Source organism: Pelmatolapia mariae, linkage group LG12 (assembly GCF_036321145.2).
Source record: "Pelmatolapia mariae isolate MD_Pm_ZW linkage group LG12, Pm_UMD_F_2, whole genome shotgun sequence".
Lineage (NCBI taxonomy): Eukaryota > Metazoa > Chordata > Actinopteri > Cichliformes > Cichlidae > Pelmatolapia > Pelmatolapia mariae.
This window is the reverse complement of record NC_086237.1, coordinates 21,346,303-21,368,027: the sequence shown is the minus strand read 5'-3', so window position 1 is coordinate 21,368,027 and position 21,725 is coordinate 21,346,303. Positions and strand designations below refer to the sequence as shown.

The 21,725-nt window shown below is 39.7% G+C and overlaps 1 protein-coding gene across 3 annotated transcripts; it reads right to left on the bottom strand.

Annotated features, from left to right (window-relative positions):
• Positions 1 to 356: 356 nt before the first annotated feature.
• Positions 357 to 21,013, bottom strand: LOC134638839 (ceramide transfer protein-like). 3 transcript variants are annotated; one of them, XM_063489750.1, is made up of 18 exons: positions 20,330 to 21,013; positions 20,091 to 20,225; positions 17,712 to 17,828; positions 10,724 to 10,831; positions 10,452 to 10,590; positions 9,898 to 9,981; positions 9,612 to 9,769; positions 7,240 to 7,332; positions 6,988 to 7,074; positions 6,782 to 6,874; positions 6,310 to 6,387; positions 5,558 to 5,653; positions 5,270 to 5,402; positions 5,109 to 5,179; positions 4,888 to 5,016; positions 3,843 to 3,972; positions 2,162 to 2,299; positions 357 to 1,945 (listed from the first exon to the last, which is right to left on the bottom strand). In XM_063489750.1, the coding sequence occupies exons 1-17, from the start codon at positions 20,417 to 20,419 to the stop codon at positions 2,172 to 2,174; spliced, it is 1,869 nt and encodes a 622-aa protein (XP_063345820.1). In that variant the 5' UTR covers positions 20,420 to 21,013; the 3' UTR covers positions 357 to 1,945; positions 2,162 to 2,171. The 3 variants fall into 3 exon arrangements, with proteins under 3 accessions (XP_063345820.1, XP_063345821.1, XP_063345822.1); XM_063489751.1 differs by having other exon boundaries at positions 9,898 to 9,978; XM_063489752.1 differs by lacking the exon at positions 6,310 to 6,387 and having other exon boundaries at positions 20,330 to 21,012.
• Between the last annotated feature and the right edge of the window lie 712 nt (positions 21,014 to 21,725).

Genomic DNA, 21,725 nt, shown 5'->3' with positions numbered 1-21,725 from the left:
ACTTTGGTAAACCTGACATTGGAAGGTGGTGTGAAAATGTAAACGCTCTACATAAATTACACAGATGTGATACAATGCAGCTGACAGTAAAAACACAAACATATTATATACACAGAGATATAGATTATACACAGACACACGCTTAAAATGTTAATAGGTCCAAGAATGGATCCCTGTGGAACACCTACACTGATGGCAATGCTTTTAATCAAGTTCAAGATCTTTCGTGACACAATAAAGTGGAATTTTTCTGACTCCAGGTCTGTGTTTGTAATAACTTAAAAAAAAACAAACAAACAAACAAAAAAAAACCTTAAAACACCAAAAACGCTTAGTTTTTTTGTATATTAATTTTAATTTACAGAACATTGTCAAATTGCAATACATTTAGTGCAAATAACACTTCTGATGTACAACTTAGAAATATACAAAGTGTGTAGATTACTGACAAAAATATCAAAATTAAAAAGACTAAATGCATTCTTCAGCTGACACCGCTCATAGATTTAGCTCTTATCATTATCGGCAAAAGAATTATCCAGATCTCTCCTAACCTCAAAACTCTTTTTTCAAACCATGCAGATCTACTGACTGCTAAACTCCCAACTATTGATGGGATTGAACACAGTCTAAATTGAAACCTTGAGGTAAGATGATGTGAAATGCTGACCCTCCCCCTCCCAACCCCACCCAGTTTGATTTCAGTGTTGATAAATGCACGTCTGGTGGCTGAACAGTAGAGAAAGCCAGAACTCCTGGCGTCTAAGGCATACTGGGGGTAGTTTATCAGTCAAAGTGCAGGAAACCACTGCACGGTAGTGTGGCATCTGAAATGTAAAATCAGCATCTGACTGAGAACATAGGGAACATATTATGAAATGATTATCCTAGTTAATATTTAATAACAATTCCGCTTAAAAGCAGCAGGAGAAATTTATAAATCTGACACTCTGAGTGAACAGAAAGATTTTCTTTTCCCTGCCTCACCAGGGTCTGAAAATAGAGACGAGAAAACCTAGAGGGTACAAAATGTATCCATTCAGCTCTCAAAGAAAGAGAGGAATCTTCAAACCAGACACTAGGGCCGGTCCTTTGCAAATATCTGTCAGCAACAGCATGCTGACTGACAAATACATGCAAATACCGCAACTTAGCATCTAACTAACGACATCATCTGGATAGTTGAAAATATTGTCCAACACAAGTCAATTAGACTTAGTAAGTGCTCCTCATCACCCTTGTTGTATCTCATCTGCCCATTTCTGTCATCAAATTCAAGCATTTAAGAGTCAATTCACATTTCTCACAATTGATAATCTATTTGAAATCTTACTGTTTTATCTGTACAATACATTGTGTCCACGGTGTTCTCTGAAAGCTACTTTATAACAATCTAGAAATGTAAAGACTTCAAAGCTTTAGGCTCTGACCCCCCATCAAACTACAAAGAGTCATCACAAGAGGGTCAGCAAAAGGCAAGAAAGAGGAAATAGTGTACCACACCTCATCTGTGCTTTCACTGTAAGTATCTGTTCTCTTTCCTCTTTCATGGTAGTTACTTTAGCAGCAGCAAAACAAGTAGCTGTAATACTAGTGATTAGAGCAAACCCCCCAAAAGTTCAAGAAAAGTTTAATCATAGTAAATGTACAAAACAATTTACAAAAAAAAAAAAAACCCTAACAAAAAACAAATAAAAAACAAAAAGCAAATTATTGGTAACAATTTAAAGACTGTTTAGGAAATGTTTCAGCTTACGTACAAATGAACCCATGACCAACAGGTTACAATCTAAGATGATAACTACTGATCCATTAGGGCCAAAAGCAGTCTCATCTTCAAGCAGCACGTCCTGATGGTGCGGTGACATGTGAATGGTCATGTGATCTTCAACAGTCACTTCAACAACGCAGTCTCCCCAGCAGGTGAACTTGGCACCTCTGAAAGCTGAAATGAGCAGGATTAAAAGAATACAAAGAATAAACTGAAGAAAGTCTATGGATCTGCTGGCTTTTTCATGATTCAAAATAACAGATACGACATCAACCAGGAGATATCTCAAACAGTGTAATAAAGTCAGGATACAAAACAAAAGAATACAAATACAACTAAGTATAGAAGATCCCGCTGCTAATAACAGTGTGTTTCTGTGGTAATGGTTACCTGTTTAAATTTAGAAAAGGATAGGCTTCCCAGCAGTTTTCTCCTGGACGTAGGAGGTGAAGCGTTTGAGGAACTTGGGATATTCTCTCTTGGCCACGGCTCTGAGTACTGATGCTGGAGCCCAGCCTCCGGGGTTTACTGCAGCCACACAGGAGTGAGGAGGGGGGGAACAAAGACAAAGATGAAAACAAAAACCAATGTGTTCCTGCTGACTTATGATAAAACAATTAACAATAACTCAGTGATTCAGTGCACAGAGAGCTGTAACTGTTTAGAGGTGCCCTCTAGTGGGAGAAGGAAATTTAAGATTTATTAAATGAACATCCTTTGAACTGCTCAGCATCCCCGGCAATAAACTGGCTCAAGATTCACCCTACAGCGCTCCTTTATGTAACAACCTCTTAGAGAAGATGCAGCCTGGACTGAAATTTCAAAGAAACCCAGACTGTGTGATCCATGTGTCAGAGCAGCTGTACAAAGTTTAAAAATGCTGATATCAGATTGTTTCAAATGAGGATAAAGGTGTATATTCATTTTTAACTTGTGACACAAGATGTTACCAAGCTGAAGATTGTCACATTGGATCCAGATACACTGAAACTACTCGATACATAATTTTTCTTTTAAGGCCTTTTGTTGTCTGTATATGTAAATATACAGAACTATAATTTCTTTGTCTGAACCATTTAAACTGAATTCAAGGATCAACCCAGCTGATATATGTATATGTGCCAGCTCAAACATTCGATGTGTGCTTTTCTCATTTATTGCCTAGTGTTTTTTCATATAAAGTGGGGCAATAATGAACTTGAGTTTGATTACTTACAAAGAAACAAACAATTTCTAACTTTTATGGTAGTTTCATTTTGAAGGATAGAGACAAAATATCAAGCAAAAAATCTAGAAAAACATGTTACATAAATGTTATAGATCATTTTGCACGTCATTGACTCGTAAGTATTTGATCCTCTACAATCCAGACAGATTTCTGTCTCCCACACTGATAACAATCAGTCAGTCAGTCATTTACAGAAAGCAGCTTGTTCGGTGTATAAAGCACACCTGTCCACAAAATCCATTCCAACCTCTCCATTACCATGGGTGAGACCAAAGAGCTGCCAGAGGGTATCAAGGACCAGATACTGTAGATAATTGTCTACAAGACCATCAGCAAGAAGCTTGGTGACTGATGGTTATACATTTCTCAATTTCTAAATAATCGCACCAACAGTCATCCTCAGGTTGGAGCTCCAAGATTATGCCTCATGATGTGAAGATGATCACGCGAAAGGTGATGGATCAGCCCAAAACTAAACTGAAGGAGCTTATTAGTGATCTGAAGGCAGCTGGGACCACAGTCACCATCAGCAACACACTACACTGCAATGGACTGAAATCTCACAGCACTAGAAACCCCCCTGCTCAAGAATGCACATTTACAATAATAATAATAATATAATAATACAATAATTATTTCCCACCACTGTATGTGTAGGGACATTCTGCAGACTGAGTAAAACTGAAAAACTGATTTGAGGTTTGGTTGGAGCCTCTGGCATTTACAGTAGGTTGCATTATAGCAGGATTGTTGTTGCTACACAGGTTTTGTTTTGCTGGCCGTTGATCTTGCCTCAGGCACATATGCTAAGATCAAAACTAGATGATCTTCAGAGGTACTTACCATTGGCAATATAGTTGATCTTACACATGATGTTGTCTCTGCTTATTTCTTTGTCACCCTCTGGTGGGCTGACCAGCGTTTGGCAGATCATGGCAACATTGATTTTGGCACGAACACACCGGTTTGTGGGCTGAAAGTTAAAATAGACAAATAAATACAACAATAATAATAATCAAAAACAAAATACAAACAACACCCCAAGCTCACACAACTCTTACTGTAGATGAACTAACAGGGTGAGTAAGATTAATGCTGTTCTTCCGTTTCGCCCCCCAAAAAAGCCTTGTTTCAAAAAAATTACAATGTTTGTAAATGCTTTAATGAACTAAACACAGCACTTTAATGTAAACAGATACAAACATGCTCAAAACAGTCTTTGTCTGACGAAAAACACAGTTAATGCATTAAACCTCAAATCCAGACCTAATAACTCTCTGACAACAATCTACTTGCTATTTACATTAGTGTGCATACTAACATAATATATGCAGAAGAGACTCATTAAGGCTGATTTGATAGGGGGACACAAAGTGTTGATTTCAGAATCTAACAGTGAAAATCTATTGTCTCAATTTGCTTTTCTGTTTGTAGGTGGAAGTTTCATTGAAAACTAACCACAGTATATAATGCTGTAGATACTGTACTCCAGTGTTTTGCAGGCAGGCACAGACAGATTAAGCATCTCAACATTTGCCAGGAAAGAGCGTGTTTATGACAGCAAATAGCTCCTCGAGTTGGAAATTTATCCTGGAAACTTACTTGTGTGTTTATAGCAGCAGAATTGAGGCAGTAACTGTGAGACTGTCTCAAAAAGTCCTCACTTCTCTTGGCATTGCTAACTTAGTGTTATATTTGGACTGTTTCACCATTCAGAAGCATACCAAGATTTCAATGAGCCTGATATATAATCACTCACTGTGTCAGAGTGTAGGCACAACAGCATGTTTAACACCACTCAGTCGCTGAATGGTATCAGAGAGTTGGGCGGTTATATGAACACATGATGGAAAACAACACAATGTAAGCCTCAGAGGGTTAATCTTACAGGGGCGTCATCGTGGTCCACAGAGAAGTTGCAGACCAGCCATGTGTCGGGGTCGTTTTCATTTCTTGGTGGAATCATCCTGATGGCTGACAGATAGAGCACATCTCTCTGAGAGGCAGGCCACACTCTCTAAAACATGAAAGACAAAATTCAGCAGGCAAAACAATCAAAAACAGGTCGTTTAATGCTACTGATGAAAAGGCACCATGCACTCAGTATACCTTGTGTGTCTGGTACACAATGATGGCATTATCAGAGAGCTTTTCCACAACGTGGAAATTTTCAATGGTGGCTGTGGGAGGGAGAGTTCACATCAGGTCAATGCAATAGCACAGGGAATGTCAAATAGTAATAATATGTTGTACTAAAACGCAGATCTTACTCTCCCAGTCCAATCGGACTGCAGTGTCCCAGAAGTAGTGGCAGACCTCATGTCCAGTTACCCCCTTCACAGCATGTGTCGCTTTGAGGGGATCCAGGACGATGCCGTTCTCCTCCACTTCCCTCCTGTATACCTGTTACACAGCACCACAGACAGAATATTATAAACACACTCACAACTTCACCCGTTACTAAAAACGAAGATGATTTTTTTTCAGGCTTTAAATCACCGTAGTACCTTTTAAAACATCAATGAGATTTAAATATTCACAGCCTTCTCTCTCCTCACCTTCATCTCTCCTTCTTCTACCACCAGTTGCCAGTTGGCATCGCCCCCCACCTCCTGGATGGAGTAAGCCATGTGATTCTGCACAGTTTCCTCCACCTAAGAGTCAGATATTGATTTAATGATATGTTAGGCAGTCTTCTCCTGTTTTTACCAACAACGCACAGTTAGAGAGGAACTGAGTTTAAGGTTCCTATGCTCAGGTGTAATGATTTACAGCCCTGACCAATCAACACACCTTCCACCTGTGCTGCTATTGTTTAACAACATAGGAGGCATGAGGAAAACTACTGGTGTGTCAGAATCACAGGAATGTCTTAAGCAAATACATTATCCACAAAGCAGTAGCCAAATAAATATTAGGCACTTGATACTGCTTGGGGTGTTATTTAACATCTCAACAATGAGTTAAAAATATAGTGCAAAGCTAGCCTGGATTCATGCCTGTTCATGCTGTGGAAGGAGAAGCGTGCAGTGAAGAAAGGAGGAGGTGGAAATGAACCAAATTCCTAACATGCACAGAAGACCTACTTTGTGGTAAGGACAACTCAACCTGCTCTCTCGGGAAATTTCAACTCTGACTAGGTAGGTTTTTTCCCCCCCTCATGGGTCAATGTATAAACACTAGTATACTATAATCCTCAAAATATTAGTGAAAACCTGGAGCGAGTGGTTAGTAGACATGCCGTTTGCTCATGCTCTCTCTGATTGTCATGGAAAGCAGCAGGCTGCTCTTAGCTGACCAAGCACAGTACCTGAGGGCTGAATCTGTGAATGTCATCTGAAGCACTGATTAGCTCGATCGAGGACAAGGAAGAAGAGTGGCTATAGGGCTGTACAGCGGAGAGAGGGTTGAAAAAGAAAGGAATAAACAACAAAAACTGAAAAAGACACCACGGCAGCAGAGCAGAGGAGAACAACCACAACCTGCTAAAGTAGGATTTCATATGAAGCCATCACGTTAGCTCTTGAAAAACACTGCAGTGAGCACAAAATGATTGCCAAACAGTTAAGACGATAAACAGTTAAGATGACGCATGGCCACATCATGAGTAATTTTTCAGGAGTCAGCACCAAGTAGGCAGTTCACACCGGCTGTAAGCTGACTTTGATTTTTACAGGAATGATCAGGCAAAGAAAAGAGCAGCAACTTGTAGCCTTAAATTACAACACAGTGGGATAGGAATAGGGTGAAAGGTATAGTGACAATAAAAATATGCTGCGCACCTTGTTGGCAAATCTGTGTGTACCGATGGTGGAGTAGGCATCACTAGGGGAAGCCAGAGTTAGTCGAGGTTTTCTGACCTTCTCTGACTGGCACTGAGGGAAACAGTAAACAGAAATAAACACTTGTTTATAGATTAATTTATTAAAGATTCATGTTTTTAAAACATGTCCTGACTTTGCGAGGCACATTTAGGTCTTCATCACACCTGCTCCTCTATCTTGTCTTGTCTGTCCAGTGCAGCTTCCACTGCATCAAAGAACTCCTCTTCATTGATCAGACTGTTGGGCCCCTCCTGTGAACAAACAATAACAAGCACACAATGTCAGAATTTGTGATTCCTGTGAGAAAAGCCTCACCCAAGATTAAAAACAACAGGGATGTGCAACATCAGGAAATCTTCCTACTGTCGTCATCTAGTTTTTATCTAATCCGTTCAGCTTATCTGATTTCATTGTACCTCGTAGTCTGGGCCTCCATAGTGTGACTTTTTCTTTAGTTCATTCACAGCAGATTTGTAGGCATCTTCTACTTTCCTCCTCTTTTCCAGCTCCTGCGCGCACACACACACGCACACACACGCACACACACGCACACACACACGCACACACACACACGCACACACACACACGCACACACACACACACACACACACACACACACACACACACACACACACACACACACACACACACACACACACACACACAGGATGCTGTTATGATTAGTTCAGCTGTATTGAAACTTTAAATAAAAACGTAGAGCGCGTAAACACAGAAACCCATTGAACCAGCACTGTAGCCCTGAACTTTTCTTGACATCATCCAGCAGAAAGGCATGTGACAACACAACCGTCCACTGCAGTCCGATTCTACTTTAAACAGTTTTTAACCTGCTAGAAAAAATAGTGTGATTTCCAGCCAAGCACATGAATTGCCTGTTTAATTCACCGCAAAAAGATAGGTCTCCTGTGTCGTTTTTATACAGGCAACTTCCTCCCAAAACCAAACAGAGTTTTTCCAATAGTGTGGGGACAGAAATACACTGTTTCCTGTTGTGTGTTATGTCTTACTTCAGACAATGTCCCAGTCTCATTCTCATAACATTGTCAGGAGTGTGTGTGGAAACATTTCCTGTCACACCAAACACTATGCTTAAATTAACAACATGACAGGTGGTTAAAAAAAAAAAAAAAAAAAATCATAAAAGTGAAGTAAACTACCCCATTATTCAGCCATGTGTTAAACAAGTTTTAAATATGTTACCTGTGTGTCTATAATGTTATTTGCCAGGGCTAAAAACTGTCATTTCACACAAATAATCTCAATGATTGCTTGTATACAATAGAGAACTAAAGAAGTTGGACTATATTCCAGTGTCACTGTTATAATAAAATCTATCACTTAAAATAACAGGAATGCAATAAATCTCCTGTCTGCAAAAGAAAATGAACAAAAATACAGTCTAACAACTTTAACTGCAGGAAAAAATATAATTAAGACAAAGTTTTGACATACAGTAATTACAAAAAAACAACAACAGGTAAGCTGAATCAAACAGGCTCATCTATAATACAAAACAATTAAGCTCTAAAGAGATACTATTAAATGCAGAAAAATAAGACACAAAGTCAAAGAAACTGAACAAAGTGCAAAGAGAGGCGTAGATATGTTCCAGAAAACACAAAATGACCAGAATGTGATACTGCAGTAAGTTGTGTACAACCAGGACCCTGACATACAGAGACCTACTGTAAAGGAATGGCCGTGGGTCTGCAGAGGTATCCATTTTTGTGTCTGGTGTTTGAGCAGCTCTGTCGTCCTCCTTTGTAGCGTTCGTTTTGACAAACTTTGCCTTGAAGTCCGAGTACTCATCTTCTAATGTAAACTTCAAGTGTGAGGTGAGGTGTGTCCTGTTCCTCTGAGTGCATGCTAATATACATCACCAAACACTGATAACTTTGAGGTAGTGTCACTCAGGTATTCTAACTGTAAAAGGCTTCCCAGCTTTGAGGGCTGGGCAGGAGCACACCTGCCTTAAACAGGGCAGGGAAAAAACTGGTTTGACAAGGTCGGATTATATGATGAGCTCTGAAGAGCATTCCTTTAAAGACACAGGCCACTCACTGAATATTAATGAATATGAGTGCGTTATAGGAACTCTGACTTATCCATACATTTACCGACCCATATTTGCCAATGATGCTTGGTAGCAAGTTTACATTAAACCTTTCAGTGGATAGTTGGATTATAAGGACGGCTGAAATGATTGTTCTTGCTGCCTGAGCATAGTCTCCAGTCTCCTTTCGGAATGAATGAGATTTGCTTTGCATTTACAGCAGGTGCTTGGATGAAGAATTGAACTGCAAAGCATCTTGCAAGCAGTTTATTCCATTAAGAGACCTTAATATTTCCCATAGAATATAAAGTGCAAGAGCACAATCCCAGAACAATGAACCACTTAATAGAAGACAAACACAGACTGAAGCAAAATAAAGACTAAAAGATAAGAAAAGCACATCTAAACTAATAACTCCAAAAGAGTCAAGTCTACACTATTTAGTCAAAGCTATATATTTAATACAGAATCACCTTGAAACCTTTCCAAAACAAAAACTGCACCTTTTCAATTATAAATGTTGCAATACTGTAACTATCAAGTCTAGACAACCGAGTGTTGCATCACAACCTCAGAGACAGAGCCCAAAAGATAACATCGAGCTCTTTAAGGGAAATGGAAGCAACACTCAGCTCCTCAGTCAGCAGCAGTACCCACAGCAGTGGCTGCAGACACGCCCATTGGGGAAACTTTACTCTTAGTCCAAAGCCGTACCTTGTCCAGTCTTTTCTGCCAGCTGTCTTCTCGTTTCACCATCAGCTCGATGCAGTGGGACAAAGTGGAGAGGATGCCTGCTGTGGTGGCTTTGAAAGTGATGGCTTCACCCTTAAAGTCTATCCCATTCATACCTTTAGGACTGGCAGGAGAAAACACTGGCACAGAGAGGAAGAGAGAAAGCAAGAACAAAAATAAACAATGGTGTTCACACTTACACTGAATTTGTTATAATAAAGCCAAGTAATGCAATGGAGAGTCAAAGAGTATTTACAGATAGACTCACATTTCTCTTTGCTGCCATTACTGTTGTGATTATATTCGCTGTCAGGTCTCGCAGAAGTGGGAAAGTCATCGTCATCGTCCTCTACTAGTTAGAAAACAACAAGCAGTCATAGCTTCATCTCCCTGCCCTGCATAGTTATTAGTGTATAACTTAATATTTTAAAACCTATTCCATGCCCCTGAATAATCAATACACATCCACATAATTGTAGGTAACACATTAAATATCTTCGTGCAAATAAACAATTAAGGTTGTGTCTGCACTGTAATACAAATTCAATAAACATAGTACAAATAAAAAACCTGACAGCAAATTTAAACCCACATAATGTCTTGTTAAGTTATTGATTTCTGAATCCTTTCTCAATGAGCATTACCTACTCTCATACTGCATGAAACAGATAAAAAAAAATCTCTGTAAATGTTCTGCTTTGCTTTGCCAGTAAACAACAAAGCCAACTCCCCCACACTGCTCCAGAGATCACTGTTTTACAAACAGAGGCAACTCAAAACAAATGTAAATCTGATGCTATGCAAGCTCAACAACCGGTGTACCTCTGTCCCTCTGAAATTCATCTTTGGAAACGGCATCGGCACAGGAATCAAAGTACTTCTGCAGGGTGTCCACTTGTCTGCACAGGATGTCTCGGAAAGTTTCCATTTCTGCAAGTTTCTCACGCAACCTGTGCCCCTTCTGAGCAGGGGGGGGGAGAGAAGACGAAGAGATGCAAACAGAAAAAAAATATAAAAGACTGGAAAAAAAAAAAAAAAAAAGATGTCTCGCTTAACCACATCTTTCAACTCAGTCACTGATGACTATGATTTACCTTGAAGGAGGATGTGGATGTGGAAGACAAGGCACTAGCTGCTGAGGTGAGAGACAACATGGAACCATGACGCCTCAGACTCGTCTCTGAACCATAACCGGACTCAGCCTGCAGGTGCGTGGGAATGTGGGAGGACAGCAAGAGAGACACGAAACAAAAAGGTGAAGAGACAAAGAGGAAGGAACAAAAGATCAGTAAAAAGGCACATAAAACATTAAACAAACTGCAATATAATAAGAAAACCTGGTGATCATTAAAGTTAGACATAGGGAGCTCAGTTCCTGACTAATGCTGAGCTGGACCCGAGCAGGACCCACACCTACACAGAAACACTCCCTCACAGTCTGCAGAGACTGGCCGAGGCTGACGAAGAGACATGCAGAAACCCAGCCTTTAGGCCCAATACCTGGTGGCTGAGTAACCGTGGAAATAACTGTCAAGCTAATTTAGTAACTTCACAAGGGTTTCTTGTGACTATTGTGATGTGTGTGAGAACATGCAGTGTATCGTTTCATTTTAGATGACAAAATTGATTTATGACCAGGATTTAGGGAGTGGCAGTGATGACATCCATTCTGCAACGGCAAACTGATGACTTCACGATTCCTGGACTACTGAGTCAGCAAAGTAAAACGAGATTTATATAAATATGTAATATATACATTTTAGTTTATTAAGTGTTAATACCAAGCCAAAAATCTCTAAAGCTATACATGCCACACACAGTTGTCAAAGTATCTATACAGACAGCAAATTCATAACCCATATTATTAAAGCCTCTCATTTAAATGCGCACGTTTCCTTACGCAGCATAAACGGTGCTGAAACATTATTTTGCCATGGTGGTAATATGTTTTAAGACTCTCAGGTGATTTCCCAAGGTTTAGTCATGGCTTTATGTCCAATTTTCCACTTGATTTCAAAATTAAGACGTGGTTGCAAGCTATTTCCGTTGGCTAATTGGCATGCAGAAAAATTTCCTAACGACAGTGAGCAAACTGAAGAGGGATCAGGTGACAATCTTGACAGAGCGCCCACATGAATTCCTCTGCTGTAATATCCCACAGTGAGAGACTGAGAAAACCGACATTAAACAGCGGCAACCAGGTAACGATCTAAGTGTTTAAAACCATAGCAACAGAAAACTCAATCACTCAATAAAGAGATTGCTGTGATATTAACATTACGGTTATTGCTTCACAGTTGCATGCCTTCTGCAAGCAGTCAAGCTGCAGTTTACATCTGTATCTGTCTGCACATGACCTCTTAGTTATCAAATGTCAATACTTCATGAATTTATTGCAGATATTTGTCTAAATTTTAGTCACGAACCTTTTTCCAGCAGCCATTCTCACACGAAATAGGAGGTGATTATAACATCACTGAAGGTTTGTACTGTTTAGGTACAATGCTTTAATTTATGTGAGGAGTATAACCTGTGTTTATCTATCATTTCTTATTAAAATGGCTGCTGTAAAAACATGCTGTTCACTTATGAATTCTTGAATTATGTCCAAAAGCACACTTCGTAAGGTCGTGGTGAATTGTTTCCGAGATGTAACATTAGTGAGAACGAGCTGGACAGGCAATCTCAAAACACGGTAAAACTGACATATTAAAGCATGTATTTGGTACAAAGCAGTATATAACTTCTCTGTTTCAAAAGCTACACAAAGATAAGATTTAAGTAACAAGCAAATTTACTCCTCCCCTCTACCACATAGTGTTGTAATTAACCTTTTACAACATTTGTATTTTTCATACAAGACACACATTATCACCACACAAAAAACACCACAGAACGAATTTAAATTCAAAACAGCGACAATAAAGCACCTTTACTTAACTAACCACAGCAACATTCATTGAACTGCACACTGTAATGACACAGACTACACACACAAATACACAGAGTCCAAAGTCAAAGCAACTGTTTGTTTTAAAACAATCTTCTGCTTTTGGGCTGGCTGTCACTGGATAGCCAGCAAAATGTAAACATAACAATTTAAAAAGAAAGAAAGAAGATTTTCTAAATTTCTACCCACAGAGAGCAAAGCTTCAGTGTGTCAATGCCGAGCCACAAATATCAATATCCAGATAACTGCCATAGCAACTGTATTTGCTGATGGATATCTTAGAGTAATAAAGACTTTAACAAAACATGAAAATGTATTACTTCTTATTAAGAAAGCCAGTGGCTACACTTAAGAGCTACATGGGTTAATAAAGTCTTGGCAAAAAGTGTTACAGATATCTTACAACAAAATAAAGAACAAATACATAAATGCAAAAATAAATAAATACTGTAAAAGTTGATTTAAACTGCTAATATAATAATATCCCAACTAAAAATCCAGTTTTAAGTGAAATGCAACATCCTCAATGCTTTCTAAACACTAGAGCCTTCAATCTAAAATATATTTATTCTTTTCTGCATTTGTTGCTAATGCAGATTATTACATTTGATTGACAATATATAATTACTATTTTGTGCAGATGACAGATGTTATTTTTACAGTGTTGCTAATTTGGTACAAACAGGGAAAGCAGTAAAGTGCAATGAAGCAATGACGAGACCAACCTGTGACCAGAGACTGGCATTTTTATGTATCTGACCAGCTGCATGACAACCATGCAAACTTAACTCCCACTCATTCTCAACGAATGAAATGGCGTCCTGATCTGAAGGCTTTATAATGTTGATGTTGATGAAATGAGGGTAAATGTGATGACTGTAAACTCAGAGATTGTCGATACATCTGAGGTTATTGCTTCTTTAGAAAAATAAATGTCAGCACTGAGCTATGCAGTTTAGGTCTAATTTCCTACTAATAGTGACTAAGGCTGGCATGCAGTGAAGTTCAGTGAAGAGACTAGTTCTTCTTATATCTCAATTTAAAACACTACATGCAAGCACAATAAAATTTATGCAGTGGGGACGACAGAAGAGATGGATCACATCATTTTTATTGCCATAAAACTGGCATCATAATTAAAGATTTTAGTGATGGGTGACAGGGAGCAAGCAGCATGCCAAAGTGCTAAAAGCCCACCATCCGGCCATTCCAACAGCCAAAGCAGAGCAGGACACTGCGGCAGTCCCGGCGGTTTGCTGGCCTCAACATGGCCAGCCGCTTCCCCCAACACTCCCAATGTTGTGACAGTTCAGAAGCTTTAATCCGGTATTCCTGTTTCCCCAGACACACCTCACTATTAAACAAAAGGGAATAGGAGGAGGAGAAGAGAAGCCATACAGGCTTTAGCTTAGCTCATCAAGTAAAAGAACAGAGCTACAAGAGAAGCAAAGGAAGAACAGAGAAAAGCAGTCATTTCCTCCGTAGCGAACAGAGACGAGGCAGACACTAGCTGCACCGTCTCAGTCAAAGGAAGGAGTCTTCTAAATTCCTTGGTAGCGAAACGGAGTCCCCTGTCAGTCAGTCCTTTACAGTCACACACAAGGGCTCAAAGACAAAAACACAAACATGCCCTCCACTCTCGCTGCACACATGCATCAACGGACCACACACCCTGATATGTGAAACCTTTTCCTCTTGTCCGTCCTTATGTCCGGCATCCATCACTGAGCAAGCAACCGTGACTGTGTGTGTTTGCATGGAAGAGTAAGAGCGAGAGAAGGATAAAAATGAAGGGAGCATGCATGTATGCATTAGAGCGAAACGCAGGCTGTCTGGGGCTGTTTGTGTAATAAACCAATAAAGTATGGGTGGGCGAGTGAAGAAGCATACTGTATATTATGACAGAGAGAGAGAGCAGCAGAGAGTGGGAGGCAAGGGATAATACTTGTCTGGAGCTTTACTTCTATCTACTTCTTTCCTTTTATCTCTCCTGTACAAAGAGATGTGAAGGGACCAGTGAAGTTTAGACAGTCCTCAAAACCATCCCAAAGAAGTGGCAGCAAACCCATAAATAAAACAGTAAGTATTCCCCACACCCTCTTATATCACCCCTTTGAATGCTCCTAAATGGATCAGCCTTCTCTGTGCAAAGGAGAGTTTTATGTGTCCCTCTTGATTTTTGTTGCTGTGAGAACGGGCGATTAAACAAATGTATTATTCATCGAGAGCTGCACTTAACGTCCCCACATTTAGCACGACTTTTCCCACCACCAACACAAACACACCCACACATAAAAACACAAATGGATTTGCACAAAAACTGTTTTACCTCTGACCGGCTTAATTTTGCCACAGTGATATACATATAATAGCCATTTGCTTTTGGGGTGTTTAAAAGCTGGAATCATTAGTCACCCCACATTAAAGCAAATTAAGAGTTGTTAAATACTGATTATTAACTTGCCCTGTATGAATTTATAAAAGTGGCACACAAAAAAAAAAAAAAAAAAAAAAAGAACGCCACAAAGTAAGAAAAGGATGACCTTCAAGGATTTCAACTGAAATGCACTTCTATCACACTGATGCTGGAAAGATGCTGTTATGTGTGTGCTCTATTGCTGTGAAGAAATGTTGAAATATGAAATATTTATATTTATAGCACATGTTTTAGAGTTTCAGCAGAAAAGTTAGTGTATGCTAGTTAGCCTGGAAACACAGACAGCAATATTACACACAGTGTACACTGCATGATGCAAGTCCTTCTTTTTCCAATTGGGAGCAGTACAAACACTACAGTAATGCTGAGGTGGTGCTTCATTAAGCTCACTGAGGTTGCTGTGGGTTACAGTTCAGACATAACTTTGAAATACTCTCACACTGTTGTTAATGGACTGCTGACCTCAGGTCACTCACGCCCACACTAAAAACCATCCAGCAGGACTCACAAAGTGAACTGACAGCACTCTTCAGTGGAGAAGCAAGGCTAATGAGAATTCATGAAAAAGTGAATGTTTTTTGAATGGTGCGTGTTCACTGGGCTACAATAAGAACCACTATAAAAACAAGTCTCTTAAATTATACATCATTTTGGCATGGACCATGAAATTAATGTACCACCGATGTAATGCGATGCAATTCAAAGAAAGGCAGTACTAAGTTAACAACAAATCTCCATTCAACTTCAGGAATATCAGTCTGTCCAGTTAGGAAGCATGTTGTTCAAGTGAAAGTATCAACAGGTGCACCAGAGAGGCAACAAAACCCCCCAAAAAAGAATGGATTTCCAGCTGGTGGCCTCTTTCCTTGTCTCGTGTCCTTGTCACTACTGCTAGTATGAAATGGCACCTGCAGCCTATTTAGGCTACACAGGGAGTCCAGCTACTTAAGTAAGTGACAGTCACAAATACTACCACCCCCAGAAGGTATGGTGTGTCACAAGACTGTGGAGGAGACAAGATGGTACAACAACAGATCTAGACAGGGCTGTAGAAGGTCATCAACTCTGCAGCAGGATCTGCTCCTTTATGCAACAACAAACAAATGGAGCATTGGGCGAGCCCTTAACATGACCTCTAGGGGATTACTCGTGTACATGTTTCTAACCAAACTGTCAGAAACAGACTCTATGAGGGTGGCATGAGGGTCCAGTGTCCTTTAGTGGGACCTGTGCACCATGCAGCTCGACTGGCTTTTGCCAGAGAACATGAGAACTGGCAGCTCCACCATTGTCACCCCGTTCTCTTTACAGATGATATTGCAGGCATGTGCCTAACAACTATTATCACGCCACGTGGTATGGTGCCATGACAGTGGTGATCATCTTACACAGACCACACAGTTTTGGGGGAGGAAGCTGTGAACGTGTTTACATAAAAGAGACAGTGTTGTCTCCAGATGACCAATGAGGAATAGGGTTAGAAAGAAATGTATCGAATTTAAAAGGTATAACCTGCCGTTACTCTTAAACTTTACTTGAAGTAAGTAAAGGACAAGTATAAAAAAAAACACTAACTTAAATGACTTACTTGAAAAAAATCTTTTAAGGTCAACAAGTGCTTTAATCAGCTGAGGGGGGTGAAAGTCTTCAAAAACTAGAAACCTTCTATTAACCTGCACACTCAGCTCCACGGGATCTTGGACAAATTTAAATCAATTTTAAGTAGAATTCACCACTCAGTAGGTGGTGTTTTTTGCAAATTTACTTTAATGCTATAATTAAAAACAACTTACAATGAATAAGGTTCAGCATGCAGAGAATTTGTAACTTTTGCCCCAAAACTCAGAGTTAAACCTTAAGTTCCCTGACTAACCCCACAATCCGCTTCCAAGTAGAGGCCTTGGGGCAACTGTGTATCAACAGTCTAAAGTCATGTGATCCGAAGTTACACACAGTCTCAGCCTCATAAACTGAAGGTCCAAAATACCAACACACACACGCACGCACACACTCACGCACGCGCACACACACACACACCTAAATACAACCTTTCAGACACTACCTGAACCATATCCAATTTGCTTTACAAACTTTATGCTCAGAAGTGATATATCATTAACCAGATGTCCTTGCAGAGTAAACAGCTGCCTACTATGTAACAACATCCCCACGTCAACCCCTCACTCTTCAGATTCCTCACATTCCCAGGGTAAAGAGCTCTCAGTATGGGTGTATGGGTCTGATTCTTGCCCTGCCACACCCTGTTCACTGAGAAGGGAAACAGATAAAACTCTGTTCTTCAAAAAAAGGGAAAAAAGAAAGAAACAAGCCTTGAACCCAAATTCAACTCCAATGCTGAAAAAAAACCCCAACAACACGGACAGCAAAGCTATTTTTAAGTGATTACGTAAACAAAAAAAAAGACCAAACATTTATTGTGAACCAAAAAGCTAACACAATACTGCTTAAGAAACACTTTTCTCATTCTCAACAAGTTCCTGCTGCCTCTGATGACAACAGGAACTGAAATCATGCTTCCTAAAATTAATCTGTCAAGGTAAAGCAGCTCGCATGCAAAAATAATATAATCCCAAGAAAGTCTGTATGACAAGCAAACAATGATCTCAAAAGAAGCTAAGGAGAAAGTTTATTTTAAAATATCCAGAAGAAAGAGAAAAATCACCAAACTGTTCACCTTATGTAGTTCTATCGACTCAATCCACTGGAGTCTGTGCTCAGGATCTTCGGCTCTGAGGTACCAAACGCTGTCGTTCACGCTGACATCAAAACGACACTCGTCAAACTCATGAGGCTGTGCAGAGAGAAGGCAGAGCGCATGGGTAGTTATTAGAGTGCATGAGTCAGAAAATAATGTAACCAGAAATTTGAATATCAAAATACAAATTTCAATAACATTTTCCCTTAATGAATAACATTTCTAAGGAATGAGAGCAAATGAGAGCAAAATCCCGCTTTAGCACCTCTCTGTCTGTGGCAAAGGATTACTAACAATGACACATTCCGGATACATATGGACTTAATCAGCCACAGAAATGCATATGCCATGGAATAAAGAGGGATTTTAATTAGAAGCTGATGTCTTGAGCCTGCTGTCGTAGCCCTTAACAACCGTAGTGGAGCAGCGCTACATAAAACAGAGATTATTCCAACACACTGTCGCCTGACCCCAGGTCATCATAAGATTTCCGTCTATTTCTCAGCCAAATCTTTCAACTATTGCACTTCCACATTCTACAACGCACCCCACCCAGCTCCAGCCACTGACCGCCTCAGGCACCAAAACATGTGCAACAAAGAATTCCCTCCTTTCCTCTGAAACTGGAATTTGCTTACAGCTGAGAAGAGATCTGCAACAAGTAAGACACAGTGGGGTTCAATCTCTGTCTGTCCCCACCCCCATTTTTCCTATTCAGCAGTGTTCAGAATACAGCTGCTCTGTCAGCTGACAAAATCGTATGCTGCCAAAGTTTAATTAGATTTGCTGAATGTTGCTCATGTGCTGGCTTATTTGTAGCCACTGACAACAGCAACACACAACTCTGGACATCTAGTGTCAGCCTGCAAAACTTCATGTAACATTGTAGTAATGCTTTAACACTGGTATTGCATTTCACAGCTTGTATATTTAGAATGGGCACAAGCATGGGGTGGATTTTTATGACCCTTAAATGCTTTTTACTGAAGTTCCTAACAAAATCAGCGCTACCGTATTCCCTTACCAGAAACAGTCGGATATGAAAAAAGTGCTCCGGTTTTAAATTTTCACTATAAAGGTGTGTGCAACTTTGTGCCCATCCAGCCATGATTATAGCTTTGACAAATCCAGTTTATCTTGCACTGCTGCATCAGGCACAGACCATAAACATTCCCTTTACAATGAAGTTTATAACACTTTCCCTATGACTGGAACGTTCTCTTCCCCTTTGCGTAAGCACAGCTGTATCTACACGGCATTAGCTTTTTTTCTTTTTCAAATGTGTACATTTCTTCACTAAAAGTCTTATCAGTCCACTGATAGGATCTGACAATGACTAAGACTTAACTTTTCCTTCTTGTGACATTTTACAATGCATCAGTGTGCATCAGATTAATTTAATAATATTTAATACAAGATACACAAATATTAAGTATTACTTATACTAGATTAACTCTTAAAACTGATAAATAGTGGGAAAATGCAATGGCATGTACAATCAATGGGAGCTTCTGGTGTCGGTCTTTACTTACAAGTTGTGTATCAGTGTGTAGCTGTTACAGGGGAGCTAAGAAGCAAAGATTTGTTTGTGCCTTCCTGAGTCCTTAGACCCCGCTTTAGGGGAAAAAAAATAAATAAGAGGCAGGGAAAAGTTTGGGTCATGTTGCTCCAATTACTTGTGAGCATGTGTAATAAAACTGTGTACATTCTTGGTTTGGCTACTATAGCGCAATTACAAAACAATCGTGCTCCATTCAGGTCTGCACAAGCATAGGAACTGATATTATGTTCACACCAACAAGCAGCAGGACCTCACTGTGACCTTTTTAAGTTGTACTTTTAAAAATCGTGTAATCCTATTGAACACAGCTGCGCAAATTACAGTAAAACCAATTGTTTGGCTTCTGTACTTGGTATGATCAGAGAGAGAGAGAGCAGTGAATATTTAACCAGGGTGGTAGGTCTCAGTTTATCTGACTAACAGGAGGCCGGAATAGGAAGAATGTAAGTCCAACCTCTACAGTGTGTGGTCAAAGCTTACATCTGAAACCCTGGACAAACACTAATTTATAGTAGATAACAAGGGCCACGAACAATTGATAGTGCTATGATCACTGAAGCAATGTTCCCTTGGTATGCTCAAATATCTATCTGTAATCTCAACACAGCCTCAATATAAGTTAATGTTCACCTTTCTATCTTAGAGGAAAATGAAGAGCGTGTGCTAAGAATAAGAAAAGATGGGATCAAAACAGGGAGACCTACTAGAGAAACAACTATCCTTTTATGAGCCCTCACTTACTGAAATGCTGAACAGGTGCTAAGCTCGCTGTGATGTTGGCCAGTTTAAATACTTACTGTGATGACTGCCTTGCTGAGGCACAAAGAGCCCCTGCAGCCGTACTCCCGTTCATCCTCCGACTTGTAGTAACTCAAAGTATTGTTTTTCAACACAACCCATCGGTCCTGCCACCCGTGTATGTAATTTGTCCACTGTAAACACACAAGACGTGAAGTACACAGTTACAAAGCTGCAACACGCGCTCAGCAGGTGATCTAGTGCAGCAACACTTGCACACCGATTGAATTAAAGTTACCTTGCTTAGGACGCCTCCAAGCTCCAGGGGCTGCCCGGATTCCGGGTCCACATCTTCATCCGAACTGGACGATGAACTCTTCTCGGACATTTAACTCCAAGTTTACAAGAAAAGTTGAATCTGATCGTATCAGTGCAACCACGTAGCTCGACGCTAGTTGCTGGATTAGTTGAGTTAAAATACGGTTGCAGAAACGTTCTTCAACTTAAGGTCTGCAAAATAACGTTAATTGGCCATTAATGGAGAGTACAAAACAGTGTCTAGGTGGCGTAATATACCTTAGGTCACTGACAGACTTCAACCGAGTTAGCTTGTCTGGCCACCACCTATTCTGGAGGTGACAGCTGGATCTGATTTTCTCCGTTTTGCGTGCTTTGTTTTGAAACTGACGTCGAATACCACTGAGACTAGCTAACTAAGTTAGCGGTGGCTATCAAATGACGCAACTAGCTAGTATTACATTAACTAACAACTTGTGGTTGCGCTCGTTAGCTATCTTAGCTGCAGTCCATAAGCTCCTGCTCGACATGGAGGCCTTCGGGGAAACCACTACACATCAACTTCCATCTGAAGATCGACGAGCAGCGGACTGAGTCTCTGCTGTGGTTCCGCAGTTCAGTTAGCAGCAGCGGAGGACTCTTCTTTCGGGTCGAGGGGGGAGGAGCCGCAGCCACGCTTTACTGTGTACGACCGCCGGTCACCCCCAGACCGGAAGTTATACGTATAATAAATAATAAAATAAATAAATAAATAATAAAATTAAAAGCTGGATATTTTTTTTAATCAGAAGTTTCAAAGATTGTATCACAAATCAATAGGTATTATAAGTATTTCAAACGGGTTTATAAGATTTACTGTTAACGTGTGTGCTTGCTTCAGGTTATCTCACTAGAGCTTGTTAGTGATATAATTAGTATATAATCTAAGATAAGAAGAAAGAATAAATAAGAAAAACTATTAATAAAGTTGCCAAAATGGGAAATGACATTTCTCTAGTTAAAAGTAGTTACGTGTTAAGCATTTTTAACACCAAAATAAATCAGCTGATCCAGGCTTTGATATACTGCCCAATAGGATGATCTGTAGTGGTACGATAGATCAGATCAAAAATATGAAAAAATAGAAATAACAAAAAATAGAACAGTAGATATTGTCCACTGTTGGGTGTATAGAACAAAAATCTGTAATAATGGATAAATGTCTGGTTAACTCTAAAAAATAGATTGCATTACTCTTTAGTTGTATTTATAAATACATATATATATATTATTGCTGCATAGTCTCCAATGATTACAACAGTATGTATAAAACAATGTTGTATATAGCCTAACTTTTTGTGTAGACAAACATGATTATTCTACCTCACAGACAAGCCACAGGAGGAGATTTTTTGTTA

Coding starts and splice junctions, on each gene's coding strand:
- LOC134638839 (XM_063489750.1), bottom strand. CDS start 20,419: ATGTCCGAGAAGAGTTCATCGTCCAGTTCGGATGAAGATGTGGACCCG. Junction 10,832..17,711: donor AGTCGATAGAACTACATAAG/GTGAACAGTTTG, acceptor ACGCACCTGCAG/GCTGAGTCCGGTTATGGTTC. Junction 9,982..10,451: donor TGAATTTCAGAGGGACAGAG/GTACACCGGTTG, acceptor TTTTCTAACTAG/TAGAGGACGATGACGATGAC.